The sequence below is a fragment of the Oncorhynchus gorbuscha genome, linkage group LG14 (genome assembly GCF_021184085.1).
Source record: "Oncorhynchus gorbuscha isolate QuinsamMale2020 ecotype Even-year linkage group LG14, OgorEven_v1.0, whole genome shotgun sequence".
NCBI lineage: Eukaryota > Metazoa > Chordata > Actinopteri > Salmoniformes > Salmonidae > Oncorhynchus > Oncorhynchus gorbuscha.
Window position 1 is genome coordinate 65,095,714 of NC_060186.1, and position 21,971 is coordinate 65,117,684.

At 42.5% G+C, this 21,971-nt stretch overlaps 1 protein-coding gene and 1 pseudogene across 4 annotated transcripts; both read left to right on the top strand.

Moving 5' to 3' along the window:
* The window catches only part of LOC123995289, a 131,113-nt pseudogene extending 120,003 nt beyond the window's left edge, over window positions 1-11,110 (top strand).
* A 1,426-nt stretch (window positions 11,111-12,536) lies between these two features.
* Window positions 12,537-21,971, top strand: LOC123995290 (transcriptional repressor protein YY1-like). Of its 4 annotated transcripts, none has more exons than XM_046298800.1 (5): window positions 12,537-13,168; window positions 18,309-18,459; window positions 19,066-19,126; window positions 20,452-20,610; window positions 20,757-21,971. In XM_046298800.1, exons 1-5 carry the CDS (start codon window positions 12,652-12,654, stop codon window positions 20,937-20,939), a joined length of 1,071 nt encoding a protein of 356 aa, XP_046154756.1. In that variant the 5' UTR covers window positions 12,537-12,651; the 3' UTR covers window positions 20,940-21,971. The 4 variants fall into 4 exon arrangements, with proteins under 4 accessions (XP_046154756.1, XP_046154753.1, XP_046154754.1 ...); XM_046298797.1 differs by having other exon boundaries at window positions 12,544-13,168; window positions 18,297-18,495; XM_046298798.1 differs by having other exon boundaries at window positions 12,551-13,168; window positions 18,309-18,495.

The window sequence follows — 21,971 nt, forward strand, 5'->3', positions numbered from 1 at the left end:
AAGTGTGACAACAATCAGGCCCCCGAGGACTGTAGTTGCCCAGGCCTGCAATAGGCTGTCTCATTGTTGTCGGTGATCAGGCCTTCCACTGTTGTGTCGTCAGCAAACTTAATGATGGTGTTGATGTCGTGCTTGGCCACACAGTCGTGGGTGAACAGGGAGTACAGGAGGGGACTAAGCATGCACCCCCGAGGGGCCCCAGTGTTGAGGATCAGCATGGCAGATGTGTTGTTGCCTAACCTTACAACCTGGGGGCAGCTCGTCAGGAAGTCCAGGATCCAGTTGCAGAGGGAGGTGTTTAGTCCCAGGGTCCTTAGCTTAGTGATGAGCTTTGTGGGAACTATGGTGTTGAACGTTGAGCTGTAGTCAATGAACAGCATTCTCACATAGCAGTATGGAGTGCGATTGAAATGGCATCATCTGTGAATCTGTTGGGGCGGTATGCGAAATGGAGTGGGTCTAGGGTTTCCGGGATGGCGGTGTTGATGTGAGTCATGACCAGCCTTTCAAAGCACTTCATGGCTACTGACGTGAGTGCTACGGGGCAGTAGTCATTTAGGCAGGTTACCTTCACTTTCTTTGGCACAGGGACTATGGTGGTGTGCTTGAAAATTGTACATTCGAAGTTGAAAGTTTACATACACTTAGGTTGGAGTCATTAAAACTCGTTTTTCAACCAATTCCACACATTTCTTGTTATCAAACTATAGTTTTGACAAGTCGGTTAGGACATCTACCTTATGCATGACACAAGTCATTTTTCCAACAATTATTTACACACAGAATATTTAATTTATTTCACTGTATCACAATTCCAGTGGGTCAGAAGTGTACATACACTAAGTTGACTGTGCCTATAAACAGCTTGGTAAATTCTGGAAAATCATGTCATGGCTTCTGATAGGCTAATTGACATAATTTAGGTCAATTGGAGGTGTACCTGTGGATGTATTTAAAGGCCTACCTTCAAACTAACTGCCTCTTTGCTTGACATCATGGGAAAATCAAAAGAAATCAGCCAAGTCTGGATCATCCTTGGGAGCAATTTCCAAATGCCAGAACTACAGCAAAGGACCTTGTGAAGATGCTGGAGGAAACAGGTAACAAAAGTATCTATATCCACAGTAAAACGAGTCGTATATCGACATAACCTGAAAGGCCGCTCAGCAAGGAAGAAGCCACTGCTCCAAAATCGCCATAAAAAAGCCATTCTACGGTTTGCAACAGCACATGGGGACAACAATCATACTTTCTGGAGAAATGTCATCTGGTCTGATGAAACAAAAATAGAACTGTTTGGCCATAGTGACCATCGTTATGTTTGGAGGAAAACATGCAAGCCTTAAGAACACCATCCCAATCGTGAAGAACGGGGGTGGCAGCATCATGTTGTGGGGGTGCTTTGCTGCAGGAGGGACTGGGCACTTCAAATCATGAAGAAGGAAAATTATGTGGATATATTGAAGCAACATCTCAAGACATCAATCAGGAAGCTTGGGGTCTTCCAAATGGACAATGACCCGAAGCATACTTCCAAAGTTGTGGCAAAATGGCTGAAGGACAACAAAGTCAATGGGCGATAATACCTCGAGACTTCTTTAATATTAGACATCAGCTGTTATTGACAAATATACACACACCCTCACCCCTCGTCTTACCAGACGTTGCTGTTCTGTCCTGCCGATGCATGGAAAACCCATCCAGCTCTATATTATCTGTGTCATCGTTCAGCCACGACTTGGTGAAACATAGATATTTCAATTTTTAATGTTCCATTGGTAGGATAGTCTCGAACGGAGATCATCCAGTTTATTTTCCAGTGATTGCACGTTGGCCAATAGAACAGATGGTAGAGGCAGGTTACCCACTCTCCAACAAATTCTCACAAGGCACCCTGATCTCCACCCCCTGTATTTTTGTATTTTCTTCACACGAATGACAGGATTTGGGCTTGGTCTCAGGGAAGCAGTATATGCTTTGCGTCGAGGTGAGTAATCGTTGTTCTGATATCCAGAAGCTCTTTTCGGCCATAAGAGACGCTAGCAGCAACATTATGGACCAAATCAATGACAAACAGTGTGGAAAAAAACGAACAAAATAACACAGTTAGGCGCACGTAAAACGGCAGCCATCCCCTCCGGCACCAATATCAACTATTTAATTGAGATCAAACGCACACCTTATCTCACATGTATGGCTACTGACCTTGAAGCAACAAGAATGATTAGAGTACACACTTACACTTATTTTGAGCTACGTTTTGCATATAGGATGTAGCCTACTTTTTATGTGCACATACACATAATTGGGTAATCAAAATTTATTGAAAATTAAAAGGCTCTCATGAGGACTGCCACAGGAATAGAAAACTCAGAGTTACCTCTGCTGCGGAGGATACGCTCATTAGAGTTACCAGCCTCCGAAATTGCAGCCCAAATAAATGCTTCACAGAGTTTAGGTAACAGACACATCTCAACATTAACTGTTCAGAGGAAACTGTATGAATCATTGTTGAATTTCTGCAAAGAAACCACTACTAAAGGACACCAATAATAAGAAGAGACTTGCTTGGGCCAAGAAACACGAGCAATGGACATTAGACCGGTGGAAATTTGTCCTTTGGTCTGGAGTCCAAATTTTAGATTTTTGGTTCCAACCGCTGTGTTTTTGTGAGACGCTGTGTGGGTGAACGAATGATCTCCTCGTGTGTATTTCCCACCATAAAGCATGGAGGAGGAGGTGGTGTGGGGGTGCTTTGCTGGTGACACTGTCTATGATTTATTTTGAATTCAAGGCACACTTAACCAGCATGGCTACCACAGCATTCTGCAGGGATCACCATCCCATCTGGTTTGCGCTTTGTGGAACTATCATTTGTTTTTCAACAGGACAATGATCCAACACACCTCTAGGCTGTGTAAGGGCTATTTTACCAGGGAGTGATGGAGTGCTGCATCAGATCACCTGGCCTCCACAATCCCCCGATCTCAACCAAATTGAGAGGGTTTGGAATGAGTTGGAAGGCAGAGTGAAGACAAAGCAGCCAACAAGTACTCAGCATAGTAGCCTAGTGGTTAGAGCGTTGGACTAGTAACCGGAAGGTTGCGAGTTCAAACCCCCGAGCTGACAAGGTACAAATATGTCGTTCTGCCCCTGAACAGGCAGTTAACCCACTGTTCCCAGGCTGTCATTGAAAATAAGAATATGTTCTTAACTGACTTGCCTGGTTAAATAAAGGTAAAAAAATATATTTTTTTAAATAAAAAATATGTGGGAACTCCTTCAAGACTGTTGGAAAGCATTCCAGGTGAAGCTGGTTGAGAGAATGCCAAGAGTATGCAAAACTGTCATCAAGGCAAATCATAGGGCAATAGCCACTCTGGCTATTTGAACAATCTCAAATATAAGATATACAGTGCCTTGCGAAAGTATTCGGCCCCCTTGAACTTTGCGACCTTTTGACACATTTCAGGCTTCAAACATAAAGATATAAAACTGTATTTTTTTGTGAAGAATCAACAACAAGTGGGACACAATCATGAAGTGGAACGACATTCATTGGATATTTCAAACTTTTTTAACAAATCAAAAACTGACTGGGCGTGCAAAATTATTCAGCCCCCTTAAGTTAATACTTTGTAGCGCCACCTTTAGCTGCGATTACAGCTGTAAGTCGCTTGGGGTATGTCTCTATCAGTTTTGCACATCGAGAGACTGATATTTTTTCCCATTCCTCCTTGCAAGACAGCTCGAGCTCAGTGAGGTTAGATGGAGAGCATTTGTGAACAGCAGTTTTCAGTTCTTTCCACAGATTCTCGATTGGATTCAGGTCTGGACTTTGACTTGGTCATTCTAACACCTGGATATGTTTATTTTTGAACCATTCCATTGTAGATTTTGCTTTATGTTTTGGATCATTGTCTTGTTGGAAGACAAATCTCCGTCCCAGTCTCAGGTCTTTTGCAGACTCCATCAGGTTTTCTTCCAGAATGGTCCTGTATTTGGCTCCATCCATCTTCCCATCAATTTTAACCATCTTCCCTGTCCCTGCTGAAGAAAAGCAGGCCCAAACCATGATGCTGCCACCACCATGTTTGACAGTGGGGATGGTGTGTTCAGGGTGTTGCTTTTACGCCAAACATAACGTTTTGCATTGTTGCCAAAAAGTTCAATTTTGGTTTCATCTGACCAGAGCACCTTCTTCCACATGTTTTGTATGTCTCCCAGGTGGCTTGTGGCAAACTTTAAACGACACTTTTTATGGATATCTTTAAGAAATGGCTTTCTTCTTGCCACTCTTCCATAAAGGCCAGATTTGTGCAATATACGACTGATTGTTGTCCTATGGACAGAGTCTCCCACCTCAGCTGTAGATCTCTGCAGTTCATCCAGAGTGATCATGGGCCTCTTGGCTGCATCTCTGATCAGTCTTCTCCTTGTATGAGCTGAAAGTTTAGAGGGATGGCCAGGTCTTGGTAGATTTGCAGTGGTCTGATACTCCTTCCATTTCAATATTATAGCTTGCACAGTGCTCCTTGGGATGTTTAAAGCTTGGGAAATCTTTTTGTACCCAAATCCGGCTTTAAACTTCTTCACAACAGTATCTCGGACCTGCCTGGTGTGTTCCTTGTTCTTCATGATGCTCTCTGCGCTTTTAACGGACCTCTGAGACTATCACAGTGCAGGTGCATTTATACGGAGACTTGATTACACACAGGTGGATTGTATTTATCATCATTAGTCATTTAGGTCAACATTGGATCATTCAGAGATCCTCACTGAACTTCTGGAGAGAGTTTGCTGCACTGAAAGTAAAGGGGCTGAATAATTTTGCAAGCCCAATTTTTCAGTTTTTTATTTGTTAAAAATGTTTGAAATATCCAATAAATGTCGTTCCACTTCATGATTGTGTCCCACTTGTTGTTGATTCTTCACAAAAAAATACAGTTTTATATCTTTATGTTTGAAGCCTGAAATGTGGCAAAAGGTCGCAAAGTTCAAGGGGGCCGAATACTTTCGCAAGGCACTGTATTTAGATTTGTTTAACACTTTTTTTGGTTACTACATGATGTGTTAGTTCAAAGTTGTGATGTCTTCACTATTATTCTACAATGCAGAAAATAGTAAAAAAGAAAGAAAAACCCTGGAATGAGTAGGTGTTCTAAAACTTTTGACCGGTAGTGTATACTAGGTGCACTTGATCTTGCACTCCCAACTAGGAAAGGAGAGGTAGGCTACTTAACTTGAAGCAGCAAATTCTGAGTATGTGAATAATGCAACAAATATGTGCTTTTAATACAGTAAGTATGCTAACGTATACAAAGCAGAAAGATGAACGTTTCCAAATCATCTGCGGTACAACAAAAATATTTTCATCTCAAAGTTGCCTGTCTGACCCAACTGCAGCATGAAAAATGCTGACAGCGCCGCAATGATCTCAATCTGGTCCTGCAGGTCCCACAGAAACGTAGCCCTCTAGTTAGGACAGACGTTTCTATTCAAAATAATGTCTAGTCATATGTGGAGGGGACCGTCAGACATATTGAATGTACAACTTTGATATCAAACTGAATGAGGCTCTGACTTGAGGCTTCTTCTTGCCCTCAGAAGGAAAGCAGCATCAGAGAAGCCTGAGGACAACCAAATCGTGAGTGATGCTAACTAATGTTACAGTGACTTATGACTCTTTTATCATTACATTTATGACTCACTTCTCCTTAGTTGACGTCAATATATTTGTCCTGTTGTTTTGCAGGATGACCCCAATAGGTCCCCTTCCCCCGGCATCAAGGGGGGACAGAACGCCACAGGTACTCCAGTCATATACAGTTTATATATATATATATATACATTTCAATTCTTGTCATTTAGCAGATGCTCTTATTGCAGACGCAACTTACAATTAGTGCATTCATCTTAAGATAGCGAGATGAGACAACCACATATCACAGCCATAACAGACACATTTTCCCTCCATAAAGTAGTTATCAGCAGAGTCAGTGCTAGTAGGAAAAGACAAGTGTATTTTTGGGGCCGGAGGTTTATTTAAGATCCTCCTTGAAGAAGTAGGGTTTCAGATGTATACAACGCAAATATACCACAATGTATAGTACACAAGAACAACACAATATATATACAGTGCCTTGCGAAAGTATTCGGCCCACTTGAACTTTGCGACCTTTTGCCAGATTTCAGGCTTCAAACATAAAGATATAAAACTTTATTTTTTTTGTGAAGAATCAACAACAAGTTGGACACAATCATGAAGTGGAACGACATTTATTGGATATTTCAAACATTTTTAACAAATAAAAAACTGAAAAATTGGGCGTGCAAAATTATTCAGCCCCTTTACTTTCAGTGTAGCAAACTCTCTCCAGAAGTTCAGTGTGGATCTCTGAATGATCCAATGTTGACCTAAATGACTAATGATGATAAATACAATCCACCTGTGTGTAATCAAGTCTCCGTATAAATGCACCTGCACTGTGATAGTCTCAGAGGTCCGTTAAAAGCGCAGAGAGCATCATGAAGAACAAGGAACACACCAGGCAGGTCCGAGATACTGTTGTGAAGAAGTTTAAAGCCGGATTTGGATACAAAAAGATTTCCCAAACTTTAAACATCCCAAGGAGCACTGTGCAAGCGATAATATTGAAATGGAAGGAGTATCAGACCACTGCAAATCTACCAAGACCTGGCCGTCCCTCTAAACTTTCAGCTCATACAAGGACAAGACTGATCAGAGATGCAGCCAAGAGGCCCATGATCACTCTGGATGAACTGCAGAGATCTACAGCTGAGGTGGGAGACTCTGTCCATAGGACAACAATCAGTCGTATATTGCACAAATCTGGCCTTTATGGAAGAGTGGCAAGAAGAAAGCCATTTCTTAAAGATATCCATAAAAAGTGTCGTTTAAAGTTTGCCACAAGCCACCTGGGAGACACACCAAACATGTGGAAGAAGGTGCTCTGGTCAGATGAAACCAAAATTGAACTTTTTGGCAACAATGCAAAACGTTATGTTTGGCGTAAAAGCAACACAGCTCATCACCCTGAACACACCATCCCCACTGTCAAACATGGTGGTGGCAGCATCACGGTTTGGGCCTGCTTTTCTTCAGCAGGTACAGATAAGATGGTTAAAATTGATGGGAAGATGGATGGAGCCAAATACAGGACCATTCTGGAAGAAAACCTGATGGAGTCTGCAAAAGACCTGAGACTGGGACGGAGATATGTCTTCCAACAAGACAATGATCCAAAACATAAAGCAAAATCTACAATGGAATGGTTCAAAAATAAACATATCCAGGTGTTAGAATGGCCAAGTCAAAGTCCAGACCTGAATCCAATCGAGAATCTGTGGAAAGAACTTAACTGCTGTTCAAATGCTCTCCATCCAACCTCACTGAGCTTGAGCTGTTTTGCAAGGAGGAATGGGAAAAAATGTCAATCTCTCGATGTGCAAAACTGATAGAGACATACCCCAAGCGACTTACAGCTGTAATCGCAGCAAAAGGTGACGCTACAAAGTATTAACTGAAGGGGGCTGAATAATTTTGCACGCCCAATTTTTCAGTTTTTGATTTGTTAAAAAAGTTTGAAATATCCAATAAATGTCGTTCCACTTCATGATTGTGTCCCACTTGTTGTTGATTCTTCACAAAAAAATACAGTTTTATATCTTTATGTTTGAAGCCTGAAATGTGGCAAAAGGTCGCAAAGTTCAAGGGGGCCGAATACTTTCGCAAGGCACTGTATATATATATATATATACACTGCTCAAAAAAATAAAAGGAACACTAAAATAACACATCCTAGATCTGAATGAATGAAATATTCTTATTAAATATTTTTTTCTTTACATAGTTGAATGTGCTGACAACAAAATCACACAAAAATGTATCAACCCATGGAGGTCTGGATTTGGAGTCACTCAAAATTAAAGTGCAGGCTGATCCACTACACTACAGGCTGATCCAAATTTGATGTAATGTCCTTAAAACAAGTCCAAATGAGGCTCAGTAGTGTGTGTGGCCTCCACGTGCCTGTATGACCTCCCTACAATGCCTGGGCATGCTCCTGATGAGGTGGAGGATGGTCTCCTGAGGGATCTCCTCCCAGACCTGGACTAAAGCATCCGCCAACTCCTGGACAGTCAGTGGTGCAACGTGGCGTTGGTGGATGGAGCAAGAGATGATACTCCAGATGTGCTCAATTGGATTCAGGTCTGGGGAACGGGCGGGCCAGTCCATAGCATCAATGCCTTCCTCTTGCAGGAACTGCTGACACACTCCAGCCACATGAGGTCTAGCATCGTCTTGCATTAGGAGGAACCCAGGGCCAACCGCACCAGCATATGGTCTCACAAGGGGTCTGAGGAGCTCATCTCGGTACCTAATGGCAGCCAGGCTACCTCTGGCGAGCACATGGAGGGCTGTGCGGCCCCCCAAAGAAATGCCACCACACACCATGACTGACCCACCGCCAAACCGGTCATGCTGGAGGATGTTGCAGGCAGCAGAACGTTCTCCACGACATCTCCAGACTCTGTCACGTCTGTCACATGTGCTCAGTGTGAACCTGCTTTCATCTGTGAAGAGCACAGGGGGCCAGTGGCGAATTTGCCAATCTTGGTGTTCTCTGGCAAATGCCAAACGTCCTGCACGGTGTTGGGCTGTAAGCACAACCCCCATCTGTGGACGCCGGGCCCTCATACCACCGTCATGGAGTCTGTTTCTGACCGTTTGAGCAGACACATGCACATTTGTGGCCTGCTGGAGGTCATTTTGCAGAGCTCTGGCAGTGCTCCGCCTTGCACAAAGGTGGAGGTAGCGGTCCTGCTGCTGGGTTGTTGCCCTCCTACGGCCTCCTCCACATCTCCTGATGTACTGGCCTGTCTCCTGGTAGCGCCTCCATGCTCTGGACACTACGCTGACAGACACAGCAAACCTTCTTGCCACAGCTCGCATTGATGTGCCATCCTGGATGAGCTGCACTACCTGAGCCACTTGTGTGGGGTGTAGACTCCGTATCATGCTACCACTAGAGTGAAAGCACTGCCAGCATTCAAAAGTGACCAAAACATCAGCCAGGAAGCATAGGAACTGAGAAGTGGTCTGTGATCACCACCTGCAAAACCACTCCTTTTAATGGGGGTGTCTTGCTAATTGCCTATAATTTCAACCTGTTGTCTATTCCGTTTGCACAACAGCATGTGAAATGTATTGTCAATCAGTGTTGCTTCCTAAGTGGACAGTTTGATTTCACAGAAGTGTGATTGACTTGGAGTAACATTGTGTTGTTTAAGTGTTCCCTTTATTTTTTTGAGCGGTATACACACACACAATAAAATGTACATGTTGAGGTAATATTTTTCCTATCCTGACCCGTCTTCTCTTCTCCTTCCCCTCTCAGATGGTGTGAAGAAGCCATGGGACAGAGCCAACTCTGCAGAGAGGTCATCACTGGTATCAAGGTGAGAAACTTGACGGACCAAGTTAGTCTGCCAACTTAGGTCTTAAAATTAGGTTATGTAATCAAGGGATTGGCTGGTTAACTGTGTAAAGGACTGTACACATTTCCATCTGTACACTTAATGCATTATTTGTGCACTTATAATTTTATATTGCATGCTTACTCTCATTTGTAAAAATAAATATATTGAGATACTATGTCGTGTGAGAGTGTTTTCCTTGGTTTCTGTAGGGTACGACCTGTGGGGAGTAGCAGTGACACAGATGCCTTAGACTTTGACAGAATGAAGCAGGTAAGGAGCCCTGAAGTGAATTATTGGCACATGCACTTTGTGAATATGAAAACATATACCTGTTATGATTCACTTTTATACTTTGAACAGGAAATCTTGGAAGAAGTTGTTCGTGAATTACACAAGGTGAAGGATGAGATCATTGATGGTGCGTTATCTCTCTGAGTTCCTCATTCACTTCATCCAATAATGTCTCGATAGGAAATGTACTGTCTGTGGCTAATATCTCTATAGTATGTAGTTTACTGCACTTATGTTTGGAACTGACCAAATGAGGTTGTTATTGGAAGAGAAGGAGAAGTGAGACATGTTATCCTCCAGATGGCGACAGAGACATATAAACTGAAAGTAATACTGCTGATATACTAGAGTTGGTCTCTGACAGGACAACAAATCTTATCTCCATGACAAGACGTGTAACACTCCTGTTGTGTCTCCTCTCTCTTCCAGTCATTAGACAAGAACTGAGCAGAATCAGCACGACATAATCTGTCATGTACCTTTTGGAACCATTGTCCCCACGGCAACCACTGCTGTGTCTGAGGAGGCAAGGAGAGGATCGAGGCCGGAACTACAACCATTTATTTATTCTACGTTGCTGTGATGTTAAAGCAACGTGACAATGTTGCTGTAACACTACAGGAACAATTTGTTTACGTTACGTTTAGAAGAATGGGATGGATGGAGGACACTCTCGCACTGATTTTTTTCACTTTCTCTGGTCTTGTTTTTCTCTTTTTTCTTTCTCTATCTGTCCATCGGTAACCAATGTTTACTGTTCTGTTTCCCGTCTTAAAGGAAACAATTATGAAATTCAATTAAGTAACATCTTGGTTTTCTAGGAGTTTTTATTTATAAAATGTTTGTTTGACATTATTATTACTATCATTGTCATTAATATGACTATTATTTGTATTATTGTAGATGTAATGGTGTGAATATAAGTAGTAGCAGTTTTAGTGACGACAATAGTAACAAAATTCTTATTATAATGACACTGATGATAATCATTTTATGTCAGCCTTTTATATTTTATATTGTAATTTTTTTTTCTCTTTTGATTTTGTTTTAAAATACAATTATAAGCACATACGGATTTATTTCTCATGACCTGACCTCAACATTTTTACAGAGTTTTGTATCCTTTTTCGCCAAACACAATGTGTGTGTGTAATCACTGACTGGAAGATTTTTAAAAACAGGTCTTGAACCTGAAAGAGAGGGTGGTATATAAACTATTGCTCTTTGGATATTGCAATCTTATGAGCAAAAGAAGAATAATACACCACAGTATTTGTGATCATGTTGTTAATAAAATGTTTATTGGCTGCAACGATATGGTGAAGTATTGTTTGTTTTATTATTTCCTTTTATGACCAAGTGCTTCCTGGTAAAAAAAAAAAAATGATATATATATATATATATATATATACACACTAAAATGATTTCAAATAAAACTGAACAATGTCTTGGAAAAATGAAGTGACCTCTTTGATTGTGAGAGTTGTGTCTGTTTTTTGAGTTGTGTTTGATTAGCTGCTTTGATTCAGTGTTTATTCACAAGCATTCACCTAGTCAGACTGTGTATTCATACACTATGGGCCACTAGGAACATCATTTGGCCTATCTGTTCCTTTTAACATATCTCTGTTTTAGTCATACTTTCTAACAACACATAACATCTTTGGCGTATTCATTGGGGATCAATTTAGATAATTGTTAAGTATAGGGATGAATGTCCCCTTGAGTATACTGACACCTGGAGGTCAGATTAGGAGAACGCCAAATTGCCCAGATATATTTGACTATATATACAAAATCTTATTACAATGACTGCCAAACCCTAACGACACTGGGACAATTGTGGGACTCCCAATAACGGCCTGTTGTGATACAGCCTGGAATCAAACCAGGGTCTGTAATGACACCTTTAGTATTGAGATGCAGTGCCTTAGACCGCTGCGCCACTCGAGAGAGCACATATAGAGTATGTTTACAGAAAACATATATTTGTAGAAAACCCAAGAAACAAAAAACAACTGCAATATATCCATCCCTATTCCCTGTTGATGTGTAGTGTAATATTAAACATTAAACGAGCCTATGAAATACATCCAATGGACTAGATGTGGCTAAAGCCAGTAGGTATCCTATGTGATAGTCGTTTTCTGCATTTAAAATAGCATGGTGCTTTGGATTTATGGTGCATTATGTTTAGCAGTGAGTTGGCCAATGTCATTGTGGGCCTTATTAATGTTTCAGCAAGCAAAAAAATATTCACTCTACACATAATCAAAATGAATGCAACTTTTGGTCTAAGCATCCTCACCAGACCCCCCATGGGTGTTGTGATGTTTATGGTGTAGGAATTGGTGGCTTGGGACAGTTATTTGTGTTATCAGAGAGGGAAAGGCGAAGCGACAGGGTTTACTCAAAAATCTGTCCACAAAAATAAAACAACGAAATTAGGAATTTTTGAATGGAGGTCAAGAGAGTGTCGAATTTTGTAAACAAAAAATGTAATTGCTTATTTGCAACGTGAGGCTTATTTGTTCGACTATAAGTTCCGCAATGGTTAGGCTGTTACGAGTGCACTGGTATAAGTGGAAGCAAATGGCATTTAGGCAACTCTGAAAAAAACTACGTTATATCGGAGTTTTCACACGAGCATATGCCCTCTCATTGGCTAGAATGGTCCCACCTGATCTCGCCTTCTCCCATCTTTGAGGACATTTATTTTCATCGGTAGAGCGGTCACTCGACTGTCTTGTCAATATAATTGATCATCGAAGAGGAACAACAGGGGCAAGGGGGGGGGGTTGTGGGGCAAATGAGCACAGCACAGGCTGCCTGAGAAGTAAGCTGGTAGGATTCAACATGGCATCAGGCGATACGCTTTATATTGAGGCGGACGGCTCGGAGATGCCGGCCGAACTAGTGGAGTTACACGAGATAGAGGTGGAAACGATACCGGTAGAGACTACTGTGGTCGGGGGAGACGACGACCAGCCGATGATAGCACTCCAGCCGCTGGTATCAGACGACCCGAATTCGATCCACCACCACCATCAAGAAGTGATCCTAGTGCAGACAAGAGAGGAAGTTGTTGGCGGGGATGATTCGGATATGCTTGCGGACGGGGGTTACGAGGATCAAATCCTCATCCCCGTCCCAGCACCCGGGGTGGAAGACGAGTACATCGAACAGACTCTGGTGACTGTAGCCGGGAAAAACTCTGTTGGTCGGATGAAGAGAGGGGTAGGCGGCAGTGGCAAAAAAGCTGGCCAAAAGAGTTATTTGGGTGCTGTAGAACCAAGCAGTAGAAAATGGGAACAGAAGCAGGTACAAATAAAGACTATGGAGGGGGAATTCTCTGTTACAATGTGGGCTTCGGGTAAGTTGTCGGTTCTATCTAATGTTACTGTAGCTAACGTTATCTGTGTTCTCTCCCCGCATTGTTTGTACTTGGTAGTTAACTTGTGCAAGATTCTTGCCAAGAGGCCTTGATGCAGGGCGTAGACGTTTTGCACCAATCTATTCCCTTCTAGTTCGCCAAGCCACATTCGGGATCACTTTTAGAAGTGCAGAAATGTGTGTCGGTTAGATTGAAATGTTTTTGTTTTGGAGGCCATGTTTTTAGATGTTGCTGGGCGCCGCCATGTTCCCCGAGAACCAGTATGGCGGCCCGAAAAAAATGGCGATAGAGCGGCTGGGCGAAGATGGCGGCGGTCGGGGGTACAAGCGCGCTGCTGGCTCCAGAGAGTAGGCCCCGACGGCGTAACTAGCTAGTTGGATGCCTTACGTTAACTTTGCTGATAAGTAACTACTTCAGCCGCGATTACAATAACTGGGTCAGTAACCCTGTAACTTAGTTTTGTTCGATTTAAACGGCTGGCCAAATATATTGTCCAATAAGTTATTTCAAGCCCATTGACGCTTTTCTTCTGCATAGCCAGCCAACGTTAACTTTTTTTTTTACTCGCGACAGCTAGCGAGTTCTCAATCAAGTATAGTAGCTGGCTAGCAACACAAGCTAGTTAACGTTCCTAAAAACTACGACCCTACACAGCTTGCATTGTACAAGCACCGTGTAACCGCATTTGGATTCAGCATGATTGATCAACATTCTCCGTTCGCGTGCGAGGCTAACTAGTAAACCCATATTCCTGGCGTGGCTACCAAAATGCGACTAGCAGCAGAGCGAGAAACAACGTTAGCTGATAAACTGTGCAGGGGGGTCAAGGTGATGCATGTTCATAGTAGTTATTTCAATCAGCATCAATTATTGTATACATTGTATTTCACTGTTTTGTAAAAACAAAGCTATACTGCTAGCTCCATTGTCTAGAAATATTGCTTCAGTGTTTTTTTGTATTGCTGTTTTCAAACAGATTAGTAGCCTAAAGGCCGGCAGATGGCGATATTGAGTAGTTTCACCTTACCGTCCAAACGCATTGTATGCAGCCGGTTCGTACCTAAAACATTCTCCATTCAGGCTGCAAATGCGTTAATTTCCTTCTTAACTATAGTTAATGGTAAGAAGGAGGAAAAAAATGTGAAAAATGTGTACTTTCTTTATGAAACACCATTTTCCACCATCATGCTGGTGTCCAAGACAATACATACCATATGAAACGTAACATATAATACGAAATGGAGTAACTTGTGTATCTACATCACCCATTTTCGTATGCTATGTTATACATTACAATCTGTATTATATGTTATGAATTAGAAACTATTTGTTATGAATATGCAAAATGTACACTATGGTTAGAATTTGCAACATGTATTGTATTATATGAATTCCAGCTAGATGGCTAACATTATCAAGCTGCCTAACATTAGTTAGGCTATTGGTTAAGGTTAGCTAATATTGTTGCAAAGTTGGGTGGGTCTATAATGTGAACGTCTAGCAATCAGCTGGGCTTGACAATCTGGACCCTATATTTCTTAAACTATCTGCCACCATTGTCGCAACCCCTATTACCAGCCTGTTCAACCTCTTTCATATCGTCTGAGATCCCCAAGGATTGGAAAGCTGCTGCAGTCATCCCCCTCTTCAAAGGGGGAGACACCCTGGACCTAAACTGTTACAGACCTATATCCATCCTGCCCTGCCTATCTAAGGTCTTCGAAAGCTAAGTCAACAAACAGGTCACTGACCATCTCGAATCCCACCGTACCTTCTCCGCTATGCAATCTGGTTTCCGAGCCGGTCACGGGTGCACCTCAGCCACACTCAAGGTACTAAACGACATCATAACCGCAATTGATTAAAGACAGTACTGTGCAGCCGTCTTCATCGACCTTGCCAAGGCTTTCGACTCTGTCAATCACCATATTCTTATCGGCAGACTCAGTAGCCTCGGTTTTTCGGATGACTGCCTTGCCTGGTTCACCAATTACTTTGCAGACAGAGTTCAGTGTGTCAAATCGGAGGGCATGTTGTCCGGTCCTCTGGCAGTCTCTATGGGGGTGCCACAGGGTTCAATTCTCGGGCCGACTCTTTTCTCTGTGTATATCAATGATGTTGCTCTTGCAGCGGGCGTTTCCCTGATCCACCTCTACGCAGACGACACCATTCTGTGCACTTTCGGCCCGTCATTGGACACTGTGCTATCTAACCTCCAATCGAGCTTCAATGCCATACAACACTCCTTCCGTGGCCTCCAACTGCTCTTAAACGCTAGTAAAACCAAATGCATGCTTTTCAACCGATCGCTGCCTGCACCCGCTTGCCCGACTAGTATCACCACACTGGATGGTTCCGACCTTGAATATGTGGACACCTATAAGTACCTAGGTGTCTGGCTAGACTGCAAACTCTCCTTCCAGACCCATATCAAACATCTCCAATCGAAAATCAAATCAAGAGTCGGCTTTCTATTCCGCAACAAAGCCTCCTTCACTCACGCTGCCAAGCTTACCCTAGTAAGACTGACTATCCTACCGATCCTCGACTTCGGCGATGTCATCTACAAAATTGCTTCCAACACTCTTCTCAGCAAACTAGGGAGGTCCTGTAGCTCAGTTGGTAGAGCATGGCGCTTGTAACGCCAGGGAAGTGGGTTCAATCCCCGGGACCTCCCATACGTAGAATGTATGCACACATGACTGTAAGTCGCTTTGGATAAAAGCGTCTGCTAAATGGCATATATTATTATTATTATATTATTATTATTATTATTATTATTAAACTGGATGCAGTTTATCACAGTGCCATCCGTTTTGTCACGAAAGCACCTTATACTACCCACCACTGCGACTTGTATGCTCTAGTCGGCTGGCCCTCGCTACATATTCGTTGCCAGACCCACTGGCTCCAGGTCATCTACAAGGCCATGCTAGGCAAAGCTCCGCCTTATCCCAGCTCACTGGTCACGATGGCAACACCCATCCGTAGCACGCGCTCCAGCAGGTGTATCTCATTGATCATCCCTAAAGCCAACACCTCATTTGGCCGCCTTTCGTTCCAGTACTCTGCTGCCTGTGACTGGAATGAATTGCAAAAATCGCTGAAGTTGTAGACTTTTATCTCCCTCACCAACTTCAAACATCAGCTATCTGAGCAGCTAACCGATCGCTGCAGCTGTACATAGTCTATTGGTAAATAGCCCACCCATTTTCACCTACCTCATCCCCACAGTTTTTATTTATTTACTTTTCTGCTCTTTTGCACACCAATATCTCTACCTGTACATGATCATCTGATCATTTATCACTCCAGTGTTAATCTGCAATATTGTAATTATTCGCCTACCTCCTCATGCCTTTTGCACACATTGTATATAGACTCCCCTTTTTTCTCTACTGTGTTATTGACTTGTTAATTGTTTACTCCATGTGTAACTCTGTGTTGTCTGTTCACACTGCTATGCTTTATCTTGGCCAGGTCGCAGTTGCAAATGAGAACCTGTTCTCAACTAGCCTACCTGGTTAAATAAAGGTGAAATAAAAAAAAAAAAAAAAAAAAAAGTTTGCGAGTTCAAATCTCATCTTTAGCAGGGTGGTTGGTTGAGTGTATTAAAAATCCACCCAAAACCCCTTCATATTTTGTGAACATGTTTCATTTTGATGTTTGTTATAAGGTTGGTAGCAACATGTGAAAATCTGTGGCAGCTCAAGTTGACTACAAAACCCGCAATGCTCTCTCTGAGCTGGCTAGGTAGCTAGCTAGCAAACATAGCTACACACAATACCATAGTCAATATCAGCATGTGAAGTAGCTGGTTGGCTGTAAAATTGCCTAAACAAATGGCAATATCAATTTAGGAGTCTACAGTCTAACCATGTTCAACTGGCCAATCAATGTGTCTGAGTGGAGTCTGACATTTGCAACAGCACCATGCAATGCACCCTGGACTGAAGAAGCAGACAAGAAGGAGAAATGTGTTAGACCCTCTGCTAAATTCCATATTTCTCTATGTAGGAATATAACAAAAAAATATGATCAATGGCTCATTCGAGAGAAGATGACCTCCTGTGTAATGACATCGTCCAGTTTTGGGTTGACAAGGTAAAATCTGTCATTCTGCTCCTGAACAAGGCAGTTAACCCACTGTTCCTAGGCCATTTGTAAATGAGAATTTGTTCCTAATTTACTTGCCTAGTTAAAGGTTAAATAAATATTTAAAAAAATTGATATATTAGTTAAGGAGGAAAGTGATTAATTAGCAGCCTGAATGGAGAATGTTTTACATACGAACCGGTCCACAGGGGATACGAGTGTGTCAAGGTAGGCCCTAGTTTTGTCGCACCTGGACTACTGTTCAGTCGCGTGGTCAGGTGTCACAAAGAGGGACTTTAGGCTCAACAGGGCAGCAATGGCTGTTCCTTAGATGTACACTGAGAGCTAACATTAATATGCATGTCAATCTTTCCTGGCTCAAAGTGTAGGAGAGATTGACTTCATCACGACTTGTATTTGTGCGGGGTATTGACATGTTGAATGGACCGAGCTGTCTGTTTGAACTACTGGCACACAGCATACCCCACAAGACATGCCACCAGAGGTCTCTTCACAGTCCAGAACAGAGTTTGGGAGGCGCATAGTACTACATAGAGCCATGACTACATGGAACTCTATTCCACAGTACAAGTAACTGGAACTCTATTCCACATCAAGTAACTCATGCATGCAGTAAAATTTGATTTAAAAAACAAACATAAAATACACCGTATGGAACAGTGGGGACTGTGAAGCTACAAACATAGGCACAGACAAGTGCATACAAACACGATAACATGTACATATGTTTTTTGTGTTGTGTATATGTAGTAGTAAAGTAGGGGCCTGAGGGCACACACTTAATGTGTTGTGAAATCTGTTGTGAATGTAAAGTTTTTAAAATGTTATAACTGCTTTAATTTTTCTGGACCCCAGAAAGAGTCATTGGGATCCATAATAAATACCAATGAAACAACTCAATATCGCCATCTGCTGGCACTTGGGCAAACTGCAATGATTTAGCCCGGTCTTGTATGGCTATTTTCGGTTAAGTCCCTGCATTGTATCCTAGATGACAAAAAAGACATTGACCATGAGTCAGTTGTTGAAGAACAGATCATTGGGGAGGATTCCCCTCCGGACTACTCTGAATACATGACGGGGAAGAAGCTGCCCCCTGGAGGGATACCTGGCATCGACCTGTCAGACCCCAAACAGTTGGCAGAGTTTGCCAGGTCAGTGTCTATCTGCCTGAACTCACCTGTCCAAGGGTATGTACAGTGAACACACCCTCAAATAAAAAAAACTATTGTTTGGCCTAAACTCTAACATACAAATAATTTACACCTATGCTCTCTTGTAGCTCACCTTGTAAATTGGTGTTTAGCAAGATGCCAGGATTTGTGATTCTCTTCATGTTGCCTGCCTGTCTTGGAAGGCAGCACTTGATGAGGCAGCTTTTCTGTAGTTGATGTCAGAGGTATCTGGCCCGATCTCCTTCCTAAAGGGAGTGTTGAGCCCGGATATTTCTTACTGTCCTGCCTCTGCTGGTCCCTATGGTCAGAACTCAGTGTGGTAAGTTCTAGAGGCCCTTCTACGAGAGCCTTTATATTTCTGAACACTGTCAACACACTGACATAGAGCACTTTAACACCGTGCTAGCAGGAAACCGGCAGTTGTCAGCCATACTGGAACACTTGCATGGGTGCTGGTTTATATTCACTGGTTAGGAATTGAACATGCTTAATTAGATTTTGTATATGGACAAAATATGATTTTGAGTTATGTTCCCTGTGAATGCAATAGTCTGAAAGTTAACTCCATATCCAATGTTTTCTCAGGATGAAGCCGCGGAAGGTAAAAGAAGACGACGCGCCCAGGACGATAGCCTGCCCTCACAAAGTAAGTAGTCTGTTTCCAACGGTTTCTTTCCTGCCCAGTAGGGGTGTTAAGGTACATGTATTCTCGAAAGGTTCGGGGACCTCTGTTCTGTCCGCATTGTGAACCCAAATGAGTATATAATAAATGCAACCACTCAGACTGTGGGCTATGCCTACGCTGCGTTGTATGCCCTTCGTGTAAACCTGAGCTGAAAACATTTTGGGTTATTCTGTTACAACAACTAGAGCATATGCACATGTTATCAAAATTCAAATCTTAATTGGCGGATTTCAAACTGTCCTTTTGTGCGGCGCAGCCGGCAACTACTTCTGTACAATGGTGAGTGATAGGGCTGACAAACCAGGAGGATTCTCCATCGCGTATATCTCCAGTTTGGTAGTTCAGTAGCTTACAATGGCGATGGACCAGTTCAGTAGCTTACAATGGCGATGGACCGAGAGCATGTCACCACTGCTCAACGAGAATAGCCTATGCAGCTGCCAACACCTCAAACATGTTGACACATTTATGCCGACATCACCGCAGTATTCTTACCAATGGAAGATGGAAATGCACACAAACAAAACGTGGCTGAGTCTCCTCTGCATTCAAGCATTTCTTCACAGCTGATTCTGACCAGGCCAAAGAAATTACAAGAGCGATTGGTATGTTTATAGCCACAGATATGTGCACATTCTCGGTGATTGAGAAGAATCGGGGGTTTGAGCACCTCGTGAAAGTGCTCAGAGCACGTTACAAACTTCGTCCTCTCCTACTCATTTCAGCACAGGTAGTACCCACTCTATATAAGCAAGCTGAAGTTGTCAGTGAACTGTTGCGCTTACTACAGATGGATGGACCTCAAGGGCTACAGAGAGCTACTTAACAGTGACAGTCCATCACATTAACCCAGAGTGGGAAATAAGAAGTACATATGTTTCTCTTTGCATGAAAACTTTCTAGCATACACAATGTCTGAGCCATGTTTACATACTTATTTCACACAGATATTGCACTTTATATTAGTGTCGTTTAAGAAAATGCCAAATGTTGGTATTCCTAAATGTGCTCTCGTCAGGTATTATGACTCATGATCATACATTAAGACATGCATTAAGAATATTTTCCTATTGAGTTGTTGAGCAGTTGTTTAGGGTTAACTGCCTTGCTCAATGGCAGATTATTGCACCTTGCCGGCCCGGTGTACACCTACACTGACCTTTTGGTTACTGGCCCAACGCTCTTAACCTCTTAGCTAGCTGTTGCTGTAGCAGATGTCCTTAATGTTTTGTACACTGTGTATATGGAATCGGGTATACCAACACTTTCTATAAATCTCTCCTCAGGGCTGCACAAAGATGTTCAGGGACAATTCAGCGATGAGGAAGCATCTCCACACCCACGGGCCTCGTGTGCACGTCTGTGCCGAGTGTGGCAAGGCCTTCGTAGAGAGTTCCAAACTCAAACGTCACCAACTCGTTCACACAGGGGAGAAACCCTTCCAAGTACGTACCTGGTCTGCATAAATTTTCCTATGAGATTGACGCAATAAGACAAATGCATGTAGGGTAACTGCACACACATTTACCATTGACTCCTATATCCTAATACACCTCCTTTTGTCCATCCATGTTCTCCTTCCTGTGTGCAGTGTACCTTTGAGGGCTGTGGGAAGAGGTTTTCGCTGGACTTTAACTTGCGCACACACGTTCGTATCCACACCGGTGACCGGCCCTACGTATGCCCCTTTGACGGCTGCAATAAGAAGTTTGCCCAGTCAACCAACCTCAAGTCTCACATCCTCACACACGCCAAAGCCAAAAACAACCAATGAGAGCCCTCTGACCTGCCCCAGGTCCCACCCCCACGGCAGCATCTTAATGACACCACACGTCAAACCTCCTTTGATGAAAGAAGGAAATGATTGCGAAATACTTTTTGATAAATACGGAGATTAAATTCTCCCTTCTCCTATTGGTTGACTGAAGAACACAGTGGCACTCTTCAAAAAGATGAAACCCCTCTCCCAACCTTCCACCCCCCTCTCTCCTCACTTCATAGCGGCTTCATTTTTATTGCCATAAATATGGAACTCATGGACTAACAGACTATTCTTTCTGCCATGGAGCTGCATGAGAGCGAGCAATCAGGCTATTCTTTCTGCCATGGAGCTGCATGAGTGAGGGAGCAATCAGGCTATTCTTTCTGCCATGGAGCTACATGAGAGAGAGCAATCAGGCTATTCTTTCTGCCTTGGAGCCACATGCGAGAGCAATCAGGCTATTTATCCACTTTCAGCATAGACTTTAATTTTCTATTTCTACAAGTGTGCATATTGTACACTTTATTTTGGGATATGTTCAGTAAGACAATTGGATTTCTTTTCTTTTTCGCCTGAGTATTTAGATCCACTTACCATATGATAGTCCTGGCAAGACGTGCGTTACTGTACCGTCACATTGCTTCAAAGTATTTTCTTAAACGTTTTGGTTTGCATCTTAATCTTTACTTTTGGTTATATTACTTCTAACCATTAAATCATCTTATATACTTGTATTGTATGGCTGTTGACATGATTTAGACTGTGATAGAGGTGTGATTTTTAAATTGTTAACCAATTTAACTTTTAGTCGAGTTGATTTATCTTTTTTCATGAATTGTCAACTTTGCTGAGAAACATGTCCCTACCGTTGATTCACTGCGAGCCTGTCTATTCGAATACTAAAATTCATTAAATGAAATCGCCAGAGTGACCATCTGTTTCTTTGTTAGAATGTAATGTACAGGCGTCATCAACCATGAACTTTCTTTGTTGATATTTGCACCCATGCATTTCAACGGCCCACAATAAAAAGGTCATCCCAAA